Genomic DNA, 19,267 nt, shown 5'->3' with positions numbered 1-19,267 from the left:
ACACACACACACACACACACACACACACACACACACACACACACACACAGTCATGCAGCTATCTCTCTAAAGAAAATCCACTCCTTTAATTTCCCATGTGTGTGGGTGTTTAAAAGGCATAATAAAAATAATTACAAAATCACATTTACACATATTAAACTTAAAATATTGACTTGTATCCAAATTGTATCACAGTACATAAATGCTACTTTTAAAAAAGTAAGGTGTTTTATAAGTGGAACCCAGAATGATCAATAAATGAGGAGGAGCTTTTTAGCATTTTTTAATGTGCAGAGAATGAACTGGTTCTTACAGTAGCCAGTTCCAAATATATCTATATGTATATCTTTATATATATATATATATATATATATATATATATATATATATACACATAAATATATAGATATATTTTGGACATATATATCTATCTATATCTCTCTCTATATATATATAGATACATATATATATATGTATCTATATATATATACAGTATATATATATATGTTTGGACAACACATGATTTGAACACTAGAGGGCAGCATTGATGCAGAGTAGATTTCATGGTGCTCCCCGTTTTGCAGTTTCTCCTGAAGTAATAATTATGCATTTCAAACTTTGCAACCAAGCTCCTCAGGACTCAAACTGAACAGCCAAAGGTATAATGTGAAACTTTAGCTGTTTAAATTATTGCATTTTGTGGTTTTGTTTGAAAAACCTACATGACAACGGGACACTTCTGACCCCAGATGCACTTGGTGGTGTACTCAGCCTTCACATACGTATCCACCCCGTCCTGCATGGTGCATGTGATGTTCTTCTGCACCACGTAGGCACAGTGGTTTCTGTGGGGACAGTAGAGTGACATTAGAGTTCAACAGGTAACAGCACTGACATAGCAACATTGCAATTATCCTTTACATTAAAGATGACAACAGCCCTTGTTTTGCTTTATCCCTGTAAAGATATTAAGGTTAGACTACATATATGTTGCTGAACATGAAGGGTCTGTTTTAATGCTTTTCATTTAAACTTTTAAATTTAAAAATGAAGAATTTGTAATTTCTTGTCTCAAAAATCTCACTTTAAGCAAATAAATAATAAATAGTTTATGGGGATTAGCACAGCTGGGCCTGTTTCAGGGATAAGTCCAAAGAATGCGAATACAACTGCACTGCCCAACTGAACAGTAGCCTATGCGGGTTGGTTGATATAACTGCCGCGGCCTACGCTTGGCCAGTGTTGGAGACAGAAGCCGGGGTATAGTGGTGGATAACCTGCTGCAGGACTGTGACATTTTATGTTTACAAGAGACTTTTTTTTATCTAAACAGTATTTGGGGAAACTGAACTCTTTTTGTGAGGGTTTCTATGGGGCTGGTGAGTCCACTACAGACCTGTCTACGGGAACAGTAAGAGGACGGATAAAGGAGGCGTGGCTATCCTTTGGCATGAAAAACTGGACTCTGTGATTAGTGTCATCAGGTTGGAAGTTGACTGGTGTATTGCTGTCCAGATATCTACTTACAATAAGGTGTTTACTATCCTGAATGTATATACACCATATGAGTCACATCAAAATGAAGATGAATACTTGAATAGACTGGCTTTCATTAACTCTTTTATTTCTGGTAACCATCCCACTAGTGTTTATGTGGTGGGAGATATGAACGCTGATATTTCAGACTGGAGTTTGTTATTTTCTAGGCATTTGCTACAGTTCTGTGATAATAATAATTTTATACTATCCAGTCAAATGCTCCTACCTGCAGATAACTACTCTTATATAAGTGAGGCCTGGCACACCACATCATGGCTTGACCACTGCATCAGTACTCCTGATGCGCACTCTAGCCTGAGTTCAACAGAGATTGTGTATGGGGCATCCATGTCTGATCACATTCTTTTTATTATGTCATTTGACTGTGCCAGCCTTCCTGGGATGTCTCCGGAGGTTAATGGGGCCCGTAAGGCTAAACTGGATTGGTCTAAGGTCACTAATGAAGATCTGTGCTCATACTGCGGTAGATCTGATGTACTTTTGAGCAATATATCTCTGCCCAAGGATGCTATTTTATTTTCTGATCTAAGTTATAACATGAGTTCTCACCGTGACGACCTTTGTACTATGTATGAACGTATTGTGGGATCTGTGTATGAGGCCAGCAGGCCATTATTTATTTATTCTTATAAAAGACAGAGCATCAAGCCAGGGTGGGATGAATATGTGGCAGTTTATCACGCTGAAGCTAAGGATGCGTTTGAGGCCTGGGTTCAGGCAGGCAGGCCTAGAGAGGAGCCAGTCTTGGAACTCAAAAAGCGTACTAATGCAAGTTATAAATATACACTACGTTATGTCAACAAACATGAGCAAGAAATAAGAGCGGACTCTGTGGCTAAAAAGCTCATTGGTAGTGATGTTACTGGCTTCTGGAAGGAGGTGAGAGCTGTGAACAGGGACAGTGCATCATTACAATGCAATATAGAGGGAGTCTCTGAGGCTGATAACATAACAGAGTTGTGGAGGCAACATTACTTTGACCTATTTAATTGTGTTAAAAGCGAACCGCATGAAGTTGACCATGTCGTCAATAGTGAAACAGATGGAATTACAGCCACTGAGATCTATCTAGCTTTTACACAGCTGGCTGATAATAAAGCTAGCGGATCAGATCATATTACTGCAGAGCACCTGAAATGGGCCAGCCCGAGGGTTGCAGTTCTCCTTGCCATTTGTTTTACTGGCTTAATGTCTCATGGGGTGTTACCAGACTTTCTGTTGTCCATTACTTTGGCGCCTCTCATTTAGGACAAAGCGGAAAAGGTGAGGAGTGTAGATAATTATAGACCTATTGCTTTAGCTAGTGTATTTTTCAAAAGTCCTGGAATAAATTTTGTTAGATAGGTTGTGTGTTTATTTTTATAGTTCAGATAACCAGTTTGGTTTCAAGGTGGGGCATGGTACTGATCTATGTATCTATTCACTTAAGGAAATGGTAGAAACCTACAGAAGACAAAAATCCTCGGTTTTTATTGGTTTTATTGATGCCTCCAAGGCTTTTGACCGAGTTAACCACAACAAGCGGTTTTTAAAATTGAGCCGAAGAGGAGTACCAAATAGTATAATTAGAATCCTGGCTACATATTGTTATGTTATATGTTATATATACAGGCTAACTTGGTTGCCAGGAAGTTCTCCTGGTGTTCTGATACTGTCAAGATAAACCTGATTGACCCGATACCAGTCCCCCTTATGGGATAACTGGTATAGCTGTCTTATTTAACTGGTGTCTGTCTTGTGTATCTGTATCTTTTTGTTGTTGTTGTTGCTGTTGTTGTTGTTTTCATGGGCCGTGAGACTGATAATAAAGGCTATCTATCTAGCTATAGTTTCTGGTTAAAGCACTGCTGTTACTCCACCTCTAGCTGGGTGATGAGATTATTTCTTCTTGACAAATATGTCAAATATGAGCTTACCGTGAGTTGTTGTGTTTTTTGTATGTTTTCATACTGCTCATTTGTAGCTCCCCTCTGCCTTAATTACTGCTTCAATGTGCTTTCTTTTTATAAACAGCCTTTTAACACCGGCTTTCGATAATGTTGCATGAACACATCTTTTGTATGTTTTATGTAATCTGATGATAATAAGGTTTAAAAATCTTCATTTCATATTGCGTTTTTGGTTTGCAACCTATAACCACATCTTACAAGCTTTGAAGGGGTTTTCTTTGAAGAGCTTTATGTTGCATACAGTATTATTAAGGGATGCTTCCTTTCCCATAATTTTAAAAGCAAATATTTATTTATTGACCCCTCTGGCATGAATCAGAATAATGAAAAAGGATGTTTTACTGTTCCATTGTTTAAGCTAAAACCATTTAGACAACAAACAAGAAATATCACCCAGATAGTTCTCTAATATATCCATACTCCAACACATAATAACTTTATTATAAGTACTTTGAACAATTGTTGCATCATGCTGGAGTTGGATCCTTTTCTCTCCTTCTCCCGTTCATTGCTAGTGCAACTATAGCAACTACTAAATGTTTCCCTGGCCCCCGTGCAACACAGGAAATAATGATCTGCGCTCTTTAGACTCACATGTGGAGCATTTCTTACATTCAGAGGGGAGCATTTAGCAACACATGCAGCACTTAAAGTTGCTCCACAGCTGTTTCAGGACAAATAGAAGTGTTTGGAGGAGCAAGGAGGGGCATGGGGGCCGAGGAGGGTAGACATGCCAAGTTAACAGGTTCAGAGGGCCAACAGGCAGCTTGTCAGAATCTGTGAGAAACCGCTGCACTACTGCTGCTTCCTACAAATCGCTGACTGCATTGACAGCGCTTGTGTGTATCTGTGTGTGTGTGTTACCTCTCTCCCTGTGTTGACATATGTTAAAGGAAAAGGGCAGGAGTCGGAATGACAGAGCTCCTTTCATACCAGCCTGACAACCTGCTGCCAGGTCATGCGTTGTTAAGGAAGTGGCTGTTATGACCTGAACTGATGTGGTATGATGAGAATTAAATCACTTTAAACTCACACAGGCAATTTACTGAGTCCTGCTGATGATTTTTAAGCACAAAAAACAAGGAAATCTGTTTGGAAACATGTTTTTTTATGTATCAGATGTTTTTTGGGTGGGAAGGTAGATATATAAAATGAAGACTTTAATCTCAATCTGACAAATAAATTGTGCTGCATCATAATTTTTGGCATATTCCTCCTCTCATGAAAACTCCTAAGAAGCTCATTTACTCATTGTTCTCTGCTCGGACCGCTGATGTTGCTGGCACAATGCTGCTAACAATTTTGCATTTCTTCACCCCACCTGCAGGCTCTTTTCTTTACGATCCTTGTGGGGGGTTGACACTGATCACTCCCTCTTCTCTCATTCACTGCTCATAAAATACACAGAGATTTTGGTGCCAAAATAAACGTCATTTTTTTCTTCATTCCCGAAGATGACAGATTTATCAAATGCAACAAAAAGCTTAAAAGCTTTATGACATTGTTTTTTGTGTATGTAAGGGTTGTGAAAAGCCTCTACCCCCATTCGAGGAATTATGACAGCTAATGGAGAGCAGTGCATGAGTATGTCTATGTATACAGTACAGTAGGTGTGTGACCCCTTCTCACATTACACACAGAGCTCATCAGTGGAGTGAAAAGTGACCATGTTCAGCAATTTGTTTGTCAGGTGCACATCTGGTGGGGAGCCAATGACCTTCAGACTCACTCACAATGCCTGAAAAGTGCAGGAATCCAGATGTACATGGGAGGAAAAAAAACATTCTGCTGGTGTCTAGTTCCGCCTCTCTCTTCCCAGTCTGCTCTTTGCCCGTTTTCACAGATCTGTCAATGTCATTTGGGTCTGTGAGTGATATTTTATCCTCAGTGTCTTACAGACAGAAGGGCTTCTGGCATTTGTGAGAATCAAAGTCGAGAGCTGAGATTAATCTTGGCCCTCTGCGCCGCAGTGTCAGCCAAGGCAACCACAGGTCACCTTCTCTGCGGTGTAAAAACAGATCATTGTAGGACAAATATTGAGTTTCAACTTGAGAGATTGTGATAGTGTGTGTGAGCTGCAGAGACACTGACACACTCTCACACACACATTATACACGTGCAGTGAAGCTCTAGGTCCGTTTATTTCACATCCACAAAGACCACTCAACTCTTGAAGGATGAGGACTACACAAACTTTTGCCAGAAATAAAAACTATTGATGTGCAAGTTGTCATATATGAGAAGACAAGTGCTATCTTTAGGGTATGAGAAGTCCTGATCCAGCATGATCTGACATCAGAGGAATAGGGAGAGGAAGGAAAAAGAGAGAGGGGAGTACTGGCCATTTCTGAGCTATTTTAATGCCTCATCTCTCAACCAGTGTGACACAAACAGACTGGTTTTGAGAGTATAAATAATTTCTGTTGTTTGTTTTAGAACTTGTTGGTGACAGATAGGAGCGGTTGGCCACACAGGATAACCCAGTTATTGCCAAACTGTAAAAGTCACTAAGGTCAAATTAACGTTACATACGACTCACATTTAACAGTAACTAGCACTGGGCAACATACCAAACAACTGCAATAGACGATTATAATTACAGCTAAAACATATCAGACAACTGCAATTTAAAAAAAAAAATGCAATTGCATGATGATATTGTAAAGCTTGGTCTGATTCACTGTTTGAGGAGAAATTGGTTTTTAACAAGATTTAAAGAAGTCAACAGAGGCCTGTTGACCTTTTGCTTAGCTTTGGGGCAGCAAAGGCATGATGATTTAAATTGAACTTGGGACAGACAAAAGCATCTGTCAGAAGACCTGAGTGAACTGGAAAAATAATAGTGAAGAAGCTCAGAGGTAAAGGGAGTTGCCAACATGCATAATAAATCCTAACAAGACTAAGAGTCTACAGCCAGAGCATATAGGATCCATGAGGCTGTACTTTGGCTAAATGTAAATGTGAGCATGCTAACCTGCTATTGCTGATGGGAGTGTTATAACGCTTTCCACGTTCACCACTTTATTGTGTCAGCATGCTTACATTTGCTAATTAGTGCTAAATACAGCTGAGGCTGATGGTAAATGTTATCAGTTTTGCAGATATTTGATAATTAAACCAAAGTATTGGATATGTGAAAAGTTTGACCTAATGATGGCGCCAGATGAAATGTCAAGGAATACCAAAATTACCTCAATTTTTCCCAATGGGGACATGAACGTGTGTACCGAATGCCATGACAATCCGTCCAACAATATTTGAGGTGGTGGACCGATCAAAAAAACAACACTGCCAATGTTTAGAGCCAGCAGTCTCTAACGGCAGCTAATTTGTGTGCTGTCTTTGATTGAACTTACCAACCTTTATCTAATGTGTCTAATGTGAACATATTCCACTTGTCTGATGTGCATTTTTCTTTTAAAATCAGGCCTTGCAGAATGCCTGTACTAATTGACCCAGGTCTCAGTCAAATGTAACTTTCCCTTATTTGACTCTTTCACAATACATATCTACAAAAAGGCTTCCTTCAGTTTAAAATGCTCATTGGCCTACTGCATATTCTCTACACGTGCTGTACATTTTTTATTTTGGTTATTTCTGATGATTTTAAACATATTTCCAACTAATTATTTCACAAAAATAAATACTGTTCTTTTGTGTGTTAAAATAAACTTAAAATTTGAATCCCAACAACAGCAAGAAGACACCCAAATAAAAAAAGTCCACTTGATCCAGACCTTTACTGAACCACCCATCCCCAACTGACTTAACACAGATTCAAATTCGTCAGTGCATTAAACTTTCTCGTGCAACTCCCACTTTCACCTGACCTTCTCTATAACAGTCTTAACCTCCTTTCACCAGGGTTTCTCTTGCCTAACCTTTCTCTCTCCTAAAACACCTCCTTCCCTCTTTTAATGCCTAAGTATTGTCTTTTTTTCTGTCATTGGAGCGTGTCATTTTTGACTGCTAGTTTGGTCCGACTGTAAATATTTCCGGTATAGCATTACAGTTTCTAAAACACTTCAGAGCCTACCAGGGGGAAAGCAGAATTCCCATCTCAGATTCTCATGTGGAGCATTTTTGGCAAAAAAGTTTTGTTTCTAGACCACCCTCTGCTGGGTCCAAAACAACTCACCTTTCAACCCCGCACCCTCCTTTTTCTCATGACATCCCTCTCCTTTTTTTCCTGCAAAATCTGCAAACTGTAGGTAATCTGTAAGCTGTTTGCATATCTAAGCATACCAGCCCTGCTCTTGCCTCTGTTTCTAATATTTGCTTTGATCTTTCTCTTTTGCTTTTTCACAACACCCCTCTGTTGTGACCCTGACATCTCTTGCCCTCTAACTGTCCGCTTTTCCTGACCATTTGAACCCAGGCTACTGACAGATTTATGACTGGAGCAGGCCAGATAGAAAACTATGCAATCTTCAATAGGAACTTTAACAACCATGTCTACTGTATGTGCTAACAACTCTCCTCCAGGGCCCATCTTTTTCCATACATACTTTTAATGAAAGATATTTCTAGCCAACTGGCAGGTGGGGCTGGATGGCCCCATGGTGCAGGATTGATTAGCGTTGCTCTTGTGCCTACTGATCAGGGTTGAAGGAAAGACGTGATACTCCCAGTTCTAGAACCTAGGGAATAACTCTGACATTCATAGACGGAGTCAGCTCCGATGCCAGCTCTGGTTATTATAGCTTAAAGGCAGACCATTACTTTGACAAGTGCTTAAACTTTGGCTATCAACCTCAAATCCTCACTACAGCAAAAAAAACATGTAGATAAATGAAATTATAGCTGCTAGTCATTATAGATAATTTTTAGTTTGTTTTATTAGATTGTCATATATTCTTTATGTTATTTTGTTGTATTTTTCACATGGAGTACAGTAAGAGTCTCAAACACCGGTAGCGAAAAAACACCCCAATAACTTATCCTCAGGCATTTCCCAAAGCACATAATCTTCTTTGGGTAAGGATAGCTCTCAGTGTTCTTGAAATGAAATGGTTTTAAAACGTAATTTTTAGATTTGTTGGGCTCATTGCACTGATCATGATTTTGAAGGAAATCAGTAGTAATGTGTTATACAGAAGATGGCTGCCGAACAAACCAAAACATTTTCTGATAACGATAGGCCCTATATATATTAGCTATAGAGACCCGAAGGGAAACCGGAAAAAACAAACACCATTTCCCACAAGTCCTAGTATTTTGCAGGTCAAGCGTAAGGGCTTGACATAAGACGTTGAGGGTCTGTGACTTCGAGCTCCTTCCGGATGTCTGAGCTCCTTAACCTTCTGACGGTGAGCCCAGCCACCCTGGAGAAAACTTGTTTCGGCTTTTCGGTCACTACCCACAGCTCATGACCCTAGGTCGCAGGTTGAGAATTTGAACGTCGATCGACTGGTAAAATGAAAGCATTGCCTTCTGGCTCAGCTCCCTCTACACCACAACATTTTGGTACAATGCCTGCATTACGCTACACCAATGAAACTCTTGATTACGCTCTAATTTACCTCTTTGGTTACCCAAGTGAAGTTCAAATATCTTGGAAGCTCTTTACAAGTGAAATAAAATAACAGAATACTTTGCGTTTTTTGGAAAAAGGCTTAATGGCTTTCTTGCAGAGAGTTTGGTGAGAAGATCGATACCACTCTCTGACTTTAAGCAGGGGAAAAACTGTTAGCCTGACTATGTGCAAAGGTTAAAAAAAATCTGCCTAGCAACATTTAATCTCACATAATTATGTATTGTTTCTTATGCAAAAATAATCACTCATTGACACTTTATATCTCATATTTTCATGTTAAGCTATGCTAATTGGCTGCTAGCTTTAGCACCATATTTAACTCTGGGCAACAAAGCAAATTGGCTTATTTACCAAAATGTCAAAATATTTCTTAAAATTCCCTACAAATTGCTATGAGTCCTTAATTTAGACAACAGACTTTTAGACATCATACCATGATAAAACGACATGATTCTGTTAAAATATTATAACAATTATATGGAATTATCACTTAAAATTCTAATATTTAGTGCATCAATTTTTTAGATATGTTAGAGTGTTTACATAAAAATCTCAAACATTTTAGCAGAAAGGTCAGTGAAAGCAGTGTGTCAAATGAATATGTGTCAGTGAGGAGCTTGGGAGTTTACTGCCCAGCCTCTTTGATCCTTAGCAGGAGACTGACTCCATTTTTGTCCTCCATTGGACACTCAACACAAACTTACAACAGAAAACCCATCACCTCTAACCTCAACCAACTCATTGACCTTTCCCTCCTTGATCTCTGTCCCATACATCATTGCAAAGCCCATGGATATGTCTTTAATCTGATCAGTGAAGGCATGTGGCATCTGCTGGGATCCTAATTGATTTATACAACATTCATTTATCAATGATTGGTGTATTATATGGCTCATGGCTTATGTTTCACCTGTCATGCATTTTGTGGTATAGTGGTAATGCAGCATGGTAGGAGATGCTTGCCAGACACGTTTTTAAGTTAACTTTTTCCATTGTGACTTATAGACCTCTTCAAAGAATTTCATTGCTAGGCAACAGCCTGGCCCCTTGTTAACACCCTGTCAGTTGATGCCATGAAATGCCATAAGTGTGAAATCTAGCTGCCAAAACACAGATAGTAATTCAACATGAAGAGAGAAAAAAAGTCTGTGATGCAGCTGAGAGTGTTTTATTTTTCTCACTAAAAAACAGACATGTTTTGTCCACATGTCTCTGTGGTCAGTAAGTTTGTGTTTAAAAGCTGTAAAAGCACATGTGAAATATTTTACAAAAATACAAATGAACTAACATACTCCCATGCATATACGGATTCACTCAGACACATACATTAGATTTGAACCTTGGACCTCTGCCTCAAAGCATAAAGCTCTCAGTACATCTGCACCTGCTCTACCACTGAGCCAACCTGCCCACAGCATGTGTTATTTTTAAGTCCCACTGACCAATCCAGGTTGACAACAACTGAGCTCATATACTGTATCTGTAATGGGGCTCCAACACTGACATGTCCCCGGGGCCCACTGTTTCCAAGGTGGGTCAGCAATGTCAGATACCTGTGGAAGAATATTACCAGCTACCTACAACACGCAATTACAACATGGTTTATGTTGTATTCAATCAGTTACGTCTGGTTAATTTCTCACTCTTGGGATTCATTCTTGGAAATACGTTCGGCGTAAATTGGCATGGGTCATACAGTGTTGGGGTTATTGTGTTAGAAAAGTAACGCAATTACAGTAATGTATTCCTTTTAGATATAACGCAGTGATACAACGCATTACTATTTAATCTCGGTAATAAACTCGTTACAATCTCAATAACGCGAGTTACAGCGCATTTTTACGCAACATTTAGTGGTGTTTTGTATTTTTAAGAATTCACCGCAAAACAATTCTTCACAAGAAAAAAAAGCTGTGAGTATTATTTCCTGTTGCTGTATTCAGCGTTAGCGTGGACAGCAGTGTGTCCGAGCTGCTGACATATATTATAATGTTGGGAATTAATGTTTAGGCTTGCTATGCGTAAATATCATTGCATTTTATCAGTCGTGGAAAGTAACTATGCCGTACTTCAATACAACTGTAAGGTACTTTTAATTGAGTATTATTCTATTGTACGTTTTACTTCTCTATTTTTGGAGCTTCAGTTGCTTTGCATATTCATATTGTACAACATATTATGAATAATCTATGATGTGTTTAAGTGGATCAAGGGTGATCAGCAGTGTTCTGTGGCAGTTTGAGCGAAACAGCGGGTAGCTGGGGAGCTGTCCAAAGACATAACAGCTCTCAGGGGAAGCCAAGCAAAAGAGACGGGAAAGGGAGGACAAACCGAAAGAGGCCTACAGACCAAACATCAGCCATCTCTCTATCCAGGCAAAATATATCCGCAAGGGTCTGATTCATCTCACAGCTTCATGGCTTTCAAATAGCATGCACATCTTCGGATTGCTATTCCCCTCTGCTCATGTGCATTGAATGTCCTTGTGTTTTTACATACATCACAGAGCACTGACTCAAAAAAGAAGAACATCATTCACCTCTACTTGTTGATACTGGAAGATTTAGTCAGAAAACAAAACAAACTTTCAACAGCTATTTCAATGCAAACTCAGTTGAGACCACTGTGTTATTGCTGACGTAGTGATTGGAGATTAGTTGTACCACTCCCTTCTGTCAGCGGGTGCCCAGCTGTACTGTGAGTCTCGCCTCTAATTGAGCCCCCCCTCCCTGTCACACACACACACACACACACACACACACACAAACACAGCGGCTGTGAGGGATCAATACTCATGTCATCAACTTGGCACCCCCCTTGCTGCACCACAAAGACCAAAATGACGGCTTTGTTTTCATAAAGCAACATGTCATTGTTGCTCTATAATGCTAATCATCAGCCACAGATGGTTTAGGTGTGAACCACAGAAAAGGGCTGATGGTGAGTGAGGGAGAAACAGAGAGTCAATTCAGGGATCTGTTACCGAGCCTTTGCCCTAACTAAAACCATATTTCTGCAACTCGTGTGGTGACATGGGTTTCTCAGGGAAAATACAGTATGAGGTGGGTCCGGCTTGCAAGCTACTTGGAATGCTTTTTAAATTCAATACCAAAATGAAATGTGCATTAGCGCCTGTGACTTGTCCAAAACAGAGTACTTACTTGTGACGGGTCATGGGCTTGTTTGGTGAATGGTGAGGGTTGAGTCCAGCCTTGTATAGGTTGTATCTGTTTCCATAGAAAGGATTGACATGGCCTCCATAGAACGTTCCTTTGCTGTCCACCACAGATAGCAACTCTCCTAAGAGAAAAAGCTGTGCAACCAGATTACACAACTTTGTCCTCATTGTTTTTCTTTTTTTCTTTTTCTTTCTCTAAGTCTTTAAAAGCACAATTAGGTCCAGAGTCTTGAAAATGCAACTGGCAGGAAAACGAGGTAAAAGTGATAGTTGTAGCTTCCTCAGAGTATTGTGTTGCAGTTCCCTGGGTCACTTGCAGTCTTGTCTTCTTCAGTGGGCCCTGAAGGAGACATGGAGCCCAAACAGCTGTAGCATTAACAGCATCTCGCCCTGCACGCCTTCAGTTCGCACTCTGACCACAGTCTGAGCACATTGGACAGAGCAGAGGGAAAACTAGTGAGGTTGAAGAGGGAGGGGATAGGAAGAGGGGCAAGGAAAACAACACAAAGGTGTGCTAGAGGAGGGGTAAAGAGAAAGAGAAGAGCAGGACAGAGGAAAGGATGAGGGAAGAGTGTGTGAATGTGTTTCTAGGAAAGTTTCAGCTCCGTGTACATACACATGCAAGAGTGTGCGAGACCTGCTGACTAGGCTGGAGCCTTCAACTCCTCTGCATTCTGCGTGAGTGAGGGTGTGTGCAAGATGCAGCGTGCTGCTCTGCTGCCTCTGAAGGGGCAGGCAGACAGACGGCCTGTATTAGCATATCCCACCCCAACTCAAGTCTGAATGCTCTGCACAAGCGGGGGACTGACTAATACAATTTGGTGACTCTTTCTCTCTTCCTGTTTCTTAAACACACACATCAACATGCATAAAAACACACACCGCCGGATTCAAAGAACAAAAAATGTCTCTGCTACTAAATTCTGCGTCTCCTGGTCTGCCCCATTTCTCTCCAATCTCAAACAATCTAGGTCTATTGAATCCATTAAGGATTTTTCTTTTTTCTTTACCATCTCCTTTTCTTTCTCCATCTGCTCCGGGAACAGCTTTGAATCAACTTGCAGCCCCAGTATGCAATGCCATGTGCATGGCAGCGATTACAACCAGCTAAGACGCTGCCGATCTGGACACAATGGACCTCCTCCTTGCCTCACCGCGGTCAGTCATTAAAAATCCCAGCCACAGCTTCAGTTGCGATCCACACCCCGACCCCCTGCTTATGTCTTACCACACTTCCATGTAGTTCTTGAATTCATGCATAACTGTCTCCTGTGTCATTTAGAAGGTTTGCCCAGGGAATTGCACAAATTAATTCAGTTTTTATAATTTCAGAGTGTCAGTGTCTCCATTAATGTTTGTTGAGCCCTAAAACATGTCTCTGAACCTAAGGGAGACAAGATTGTTGTTTTAATTTTTGGAGCTGCAATGTTCTTCTTTTAGAAAAGACTAAAATCACAAACACAAATTCTGTAAAAAAAGAAAATCATTGGGCAATTCTGGGGTTAGAGCCCAATTACACCAAGGAGTGGCAGAGTAAAATTTCATTATGCATTCTCAATAGCTAGAAAATTGGTGATCCTGGAAGCTTTTCTGACATAGAGACTTTGTAATGTTTGTCGTAGCTTGTTGTGTTTGTGGCAAAATGGAAACATAAAATTTTGATGGTGCAACACAGCTAATCCGACTGCTCCATCCCTTTTTTGACTTTACAGTTAATCCATGCCTCAAGAGTTAAAACTCTCAAGACAGCATAATATTGTTAAGTGAATCTAATTTGTCAAAGTTCCCCAAACTTGAACACTATGGAAAAGCACTGCGGAACTTTACTTTGCCTCTGTGAGCTTCAACCTAAACATTAGACTAGACTGAAACACCCATTGGTTGATATGTCTTCCATATCCATGGCACTTTGAGAACTCTTGGGTCTAAAATATACAACATTTGTGTTAGTTGTCAGGTCTGGAACAATATTGCTTCCAAAATATCTGCCTTGATTAAGGATGCTGTACCTGATGCTATCAGTGTTTTGATTCTGGATGATTTATCAGCCCTTTAGCTCTCTAAAATTCAAAAATGTGCTGTATTTTCTGGACTTACAGCTGCTAAGAAAATTATTGCAACCGGTTGGAAACCACCTCGTGACTTGTCCGTATATGGACACTTTACTTTGTGGATATATGGAGCTTTCTACGGCTCGCATGAATGGAGCGCCACAAAAGACTTTGGACTCTTGGCTCAACTTAGCTAAATCCTTGAAATCCATGCTGTACACTAATGCTTTAGCCTTCTTACTTCTATCTGTGATTGCGTTTGGTCCTTTTTGTCTTATGTCCGTCTCTCTGTCAATGTCCTTTGTTTGTTTGTGTGTGTTTGTGTATGTCTGTTATATGTAAGCTCCATTCCTACGGTTGTGTTTTTTGGTCCTGGGACATGTTCTTAAGTCTTAGTGTATTATTTGTTAATTGAATAATAAAAACATTTGATCATAAAAAAAGAAAAGAGCAGTTTCCTTTGGAATTATTTGAATTCTTGCTGTTATAAATTCTGATACAACCAAGACATGGATCACACACAATTTTATCTTTTCTAGTCCTCGTGTTATCAGGAAGATGACGATGACTAGACAGGCAGCCCAAGCGTGATTTCTCAGTGAGTGTAGTCATTTTTAAAAACTGAACTGAGAAGGAAGACTTGGAGGAAAAGACTGTGTCTGAAATTACCTGTTTGTCTGGAAGATTGGTTTGCAGTGCCATTCACACCTATGTGTGGGCTACACATCAATTACCTTGCCTTATTTATTCTTTTTTTACAGGTCAGTGTGAAAGAAAAGCACACAGTTTTACGGTATGCATGACACACATCACGTAAGTGGAAAAATTTCCAAATGCATATATTTCAGACATAAGAGTACTCAAACAGCCATGGAGATGTGTACTTGACAAGTTTAATATTTTAGTTATGGTTCCTCTTATCCTTTCATCTTATTCCATGGTATGTGCACTACAGTATGGAATCGCCGAGGCTCCTTTCGTCCGTTCAAGCAGCATAGATTCAAAGCTCTACAGTGTGAAGCTGCAGAAGTGTTTGGCCTCCTGCTGAAGATTCATCCTGTCGCTCGAGAAACTGTCACCTCGCAAAAAAAGCGAGACCGTGAAAAGGAAACTATTCCTAAATCTTTGTCTTTTTTGGCAGACAGCTCTGCACTGAAACACCATTTTTCACAGAAAAGACTGGCACTATTTGAAGCAGATGTCTGCCCCAGCACACTGTCCAGATGTGAAGAAAAACGGGAAATATCTGTGAATCTCCTGTTATTTTATGAGTTTATGATCACTTAAAGCATTAAATAGAATCACATGGGCCTTATCAAAGAACATACAAGCCAACCAAAACATACCAAATACAATAATTTACACTAAAAGAATGAACTTTATAATAATGGCTGTGAGCAAAACTGTGAGAATTCTCTGTTTAAATTATTAATTAGTGAACCAAAACTGTTTTTGTTGGCTCACGTATCAGGGTTCCCTCATTCATTTCCTTGTGTTTCATGCAGAAAAGATGGTCATTCTGCCAACAATGGACTTTATGTCTTTTGTGCTCCATCTGTGCGTAGTTTCGATAAGTACCTTATCTGCTCCTGACTGATTCCATACTCTGAAATCTGAGATAACATTCATGCAACATTTGAAAAGTATATAGCCTCTTGAGCATTGGTTAATATAATACTTTGGTCTTTATACAGAATACAGTGAACACAAATACACATAAGATGTGCAATTTCCTTATCTTTACATCATTTTGGACTCAGGTTCCATGTGACATACAGCCTATGTCCAGTTTGTTTCCCTTCAGCCCCCAGTGCCAGGAGCCATCAGCATGTTGTGTCTCTGCATACAGTCCACAGTAAAGAGACAAACAGTTAATCAATCCACTTTAGCAAAACAGCACACCACTCAATTAGTTTCATTGCACTAACCCCTCTTTGAACCATTCTCATCATGTGCTCTCAGCCTTCTTTAGGATTTTTACAGGATACACGTTTATTGGATTTAGACACAGGGGGCACATATATAGGGAGGTAGAGAAAATGGATGGATTCCAGGCAAATAGCCGTCATTTTTTTTCCCTTTTCCTAAGGTGAGGCCAAGACAATTGGTGCACATGTACAATAAAATCATTTTGCAGTGTGGTGCAGATATGCGAGAACCAGAGAGCAAGGCAATTTGGCTATGATATGTGAAAAAGCAACATTTTTGCATTAACTTATTTGATGTAACTAAAAGAAATGAATGTGCAATTAAACCACTCGTGTTAATTCCTTGGTGGTATGACCCTCAATCACTTTCACTACAAAATCTACTCGTTTACAAGCAGTGAAATCAGGTCTCCATCAACAACAGTCCACTCTGAGGGCATTAAAGATCCACTGTTGGTTTTTCAACGAAAGAGAGAGGAAGTATATTGTTTTGGCTTGTGGATGGTAAGCATTCCCATGGAGTGAAAAGATCACTATCACAAGAACGGATGAGGCACATGTTGAGTTTGTTTTTAACCTAAAGGCCCTGAAAACACATTTGCTCAATTAGCTTCTTACTCTGAGTGATTGCACCCTACACAGGCTCACTGTTGGAATTTGTGTACTTCTGAAATTTGTGAAATGCTCTTTTTCTTTATGTTCTTCTCAATGGTTTGAAGTGGGTTTAGCTCAGTTGCGAAAAGGTGATTTTTTAAACAATACACCAAGCAACCATTGTGGACCCTCAAATAAGGGGGGGGGGGAGGATTTTCACAGGGGTCAAAGGGGTCTTCCTGTGATGGAAAGAGCCACGTTTTCACAATAGGACCAGCAGGATATGAACTCATAAAGATGTAGGTGTGGGAATGTAATGGCCTTTAAGAGTGTACACATGAATGCACAACAGTGGCTTTTTGCTTTCCTCTTTGCAACAACACAAGTCCCCAAAGGCCTTCTCAATGTTGTTGTCGCTCCATGTCAGGTATGTCAGCGTTTACCGTCCATCCAGGTCTGTTCAAATAAATGTGAAAGGAGATAAGTGAGTTATAGAGAGAGAGGGCAGGGTCATATGTGTTTTGGACAGATAGGCACTTCATTGAGTCTGTGGTGGCAGCAGCATCTTGGGTGTGAGAATGTGACAACAGCTGCAGCTGAAACAAAGTTCCAGTGTGAGCTGGAGAAGACACGTAAAAGTCCTGGTGAAGAGATGAGAAAGCGGGTTGTTGTCTGCTAATATCTGTGGCTCTTTGTGTGAACTCTTAATTTTAGTTTCCAACACTAGGTAGCAAACAAGTACAAGATATTGATGCACTGCAATAAAGGGCTCACTGTGTGTTTTCTTCATTTACAATTGCACTAATTTTTGCACCAATAACACCGGTTAAGAACAAAAATTTGTTTTTCGACATCCAATGCAGTTTTTTTTTTGCATTATGAGACAACAACCAACTGTATGTTGTACAGTTCAGCTGACTAGTCACAAACACACAGGATGTTGTTTTCCAGGGGTTTCATTGCTCTCCCACAGATTTGCTTGTGAGCAAAGCAAGGGCCTGCTGACTGTATAATTCTGCTCCTTGTAGGCACTTATTTGTAATGACATTATTGTAAATTCCTTTGCAGTATCTTAGAGTACCAGAATATTTTAGAGGAAATAAATCAAATTGAGTGAGCTTCTGCTGAGGCCGGTTTTCATTCCTAGTCCGCCACTGCAAGTAGCTATGGTCATTTCTTTCTGGATTTTGTTTGACAGAATCCTTATGATGCATTGTGATACTTTCATGCAGCTGAAGTAGTGAAATATGAGTGCTAATATTTATACTTGTGCGCTGAATTAATCATGGTTACATTTATTTACCTATGGTGTTGTTTGGATGACTCTAGCAGAGGCTAATTTTGCATATTGGGAAAGTTAGCAATTAGGTACATGAACATGAATGTTCTTGCACTGCATATCTTAACTGAGAAACATCCATGTGACAGCTTGCCTCTAAAATGCTAGATCTAAATGTATAGTGTTCCTGTTCTACGGATTATGCTGGTGCTACATCACAGCTGCACTCATCATGAAGGCTACTGATGGTCATCTGCTCATTATTAAGGCTACATAAGACTTCATTAGAAGTCTTATGTAGCTGCGCCAATATGCATAATCAAATGCATCATAGCTGGTGTATCTCAGCCAGGTTTGGCAAATCAGAGGATTGCTGAGTTTAGATTTATGCATTCAAGTGTATTTTCCTCAGTAGTTGGAGATGCCCAGTGGGAGGATGGGCTACACAGCGACTGCTTGGCCCACACAGAGAAGATTAGCTTGGTGGAGAGTGATGAGGTCAAAACTTTACATATACTATGCAGACTCTGTAATCATAAAATGATAAAATTTGTTCCACGTGAGTTTGCTCATTTTCACAACTATCCAGTTCAGACATTGCCACCATTGTTCTTTTATTTACGAGTTAAAAAACATCTGAACCCCTTGAATGAGTCTATTCTTTTTCTGAATCAGTGTTCTCTGAAAATATAACAAATTTAAAGAGATTGGCAATTGGATTGGCACTCATGCATGTAGTATTCTACACACCGATGAGAACCCAATGTACTCTGTCTAGAGCACATAGGTTGATTAGATTTAGCTAATTTAGAAGCTCGGCAAAGAATTTCAGCTCATTTTAGACAGTTGTTTTTGTTATGAAATTACATTTAGTATTTCAGATGTTTTTCTCTGTTGGCTTTCCTGGATAAGTTGTTTTACATAAATGTCATGATAATGTCTCCGTATTGATCTCTACATCAATTGAAATGTAGTACAGTAAGCCTGGAGGTTTACAGGTTAAACAGTATCACCATGTTTTACACAGTTTATTGAACACAGCTTTTAATGACAATAATAATGTCAGTATTCTTAAACTGCTGAGCCCTGCGACAGCACTGGCTTTATGCAGTCTATGTGATTTATGGGTCAGTCTCATGAATCATGATCTCATATATGCCAGCACACTCTGCCAAATGTGGTTGCAAAAAAA

At 39.7% G+C, this 19,267-nt stretch overlaps 1 protein-coding gene across 1 annotated transcript in view; it reads right to left on the bottom strand.

Moving 5' to 3' along the window:
- emilin3b (elastin microfibril interfacer 3b) overlaps positions 1-13,003 on the bottom strand; it is a 16,774-nt gene extending 3,771 nt beyond the window's left edge. The window contains exons 1-2 of the mRNA XM_032521475.1: positions 12,207-13,003; positions 723-845 (exon numbers count right to left, since the gene is read on the bottom strand). Coding sequence (XP_032377366.1) covers positions 723-845; positions 12,207-12,391 — 308 coding nt within the window. The 5' untranslated portion in view covers positions 12,392-13,003. The remainder of the gene's footprint in view (positions 1-722; positions 846-12,206) is intronic.
- Between the last annotated feature and the right edge of the window lie 6,264 nt (positions 13,004-19,267).

The sequence above is a fragment of the Etheostoma spectabile genome, chromosome 7 (genome assembly GCF_008692095.1).
Source record: "Etheostoma spectabile isolate EspeVRDwgs_2016 chromosome 7, UIUC_Espe_1.0, whole genome shotgun sequence".
Classification (NCBI taxonomy): domain Eukaryota; kingdom Metazoa; phylum Chordata; class Actinopteri; order Perciformes; family Percidae; genus Etheostoma; species Etheostoma spectabile.
Note: the sequence above shows the minus strand (reverse complement) of the source record. Positions and strands in the feature narration are given on the sequence as shown.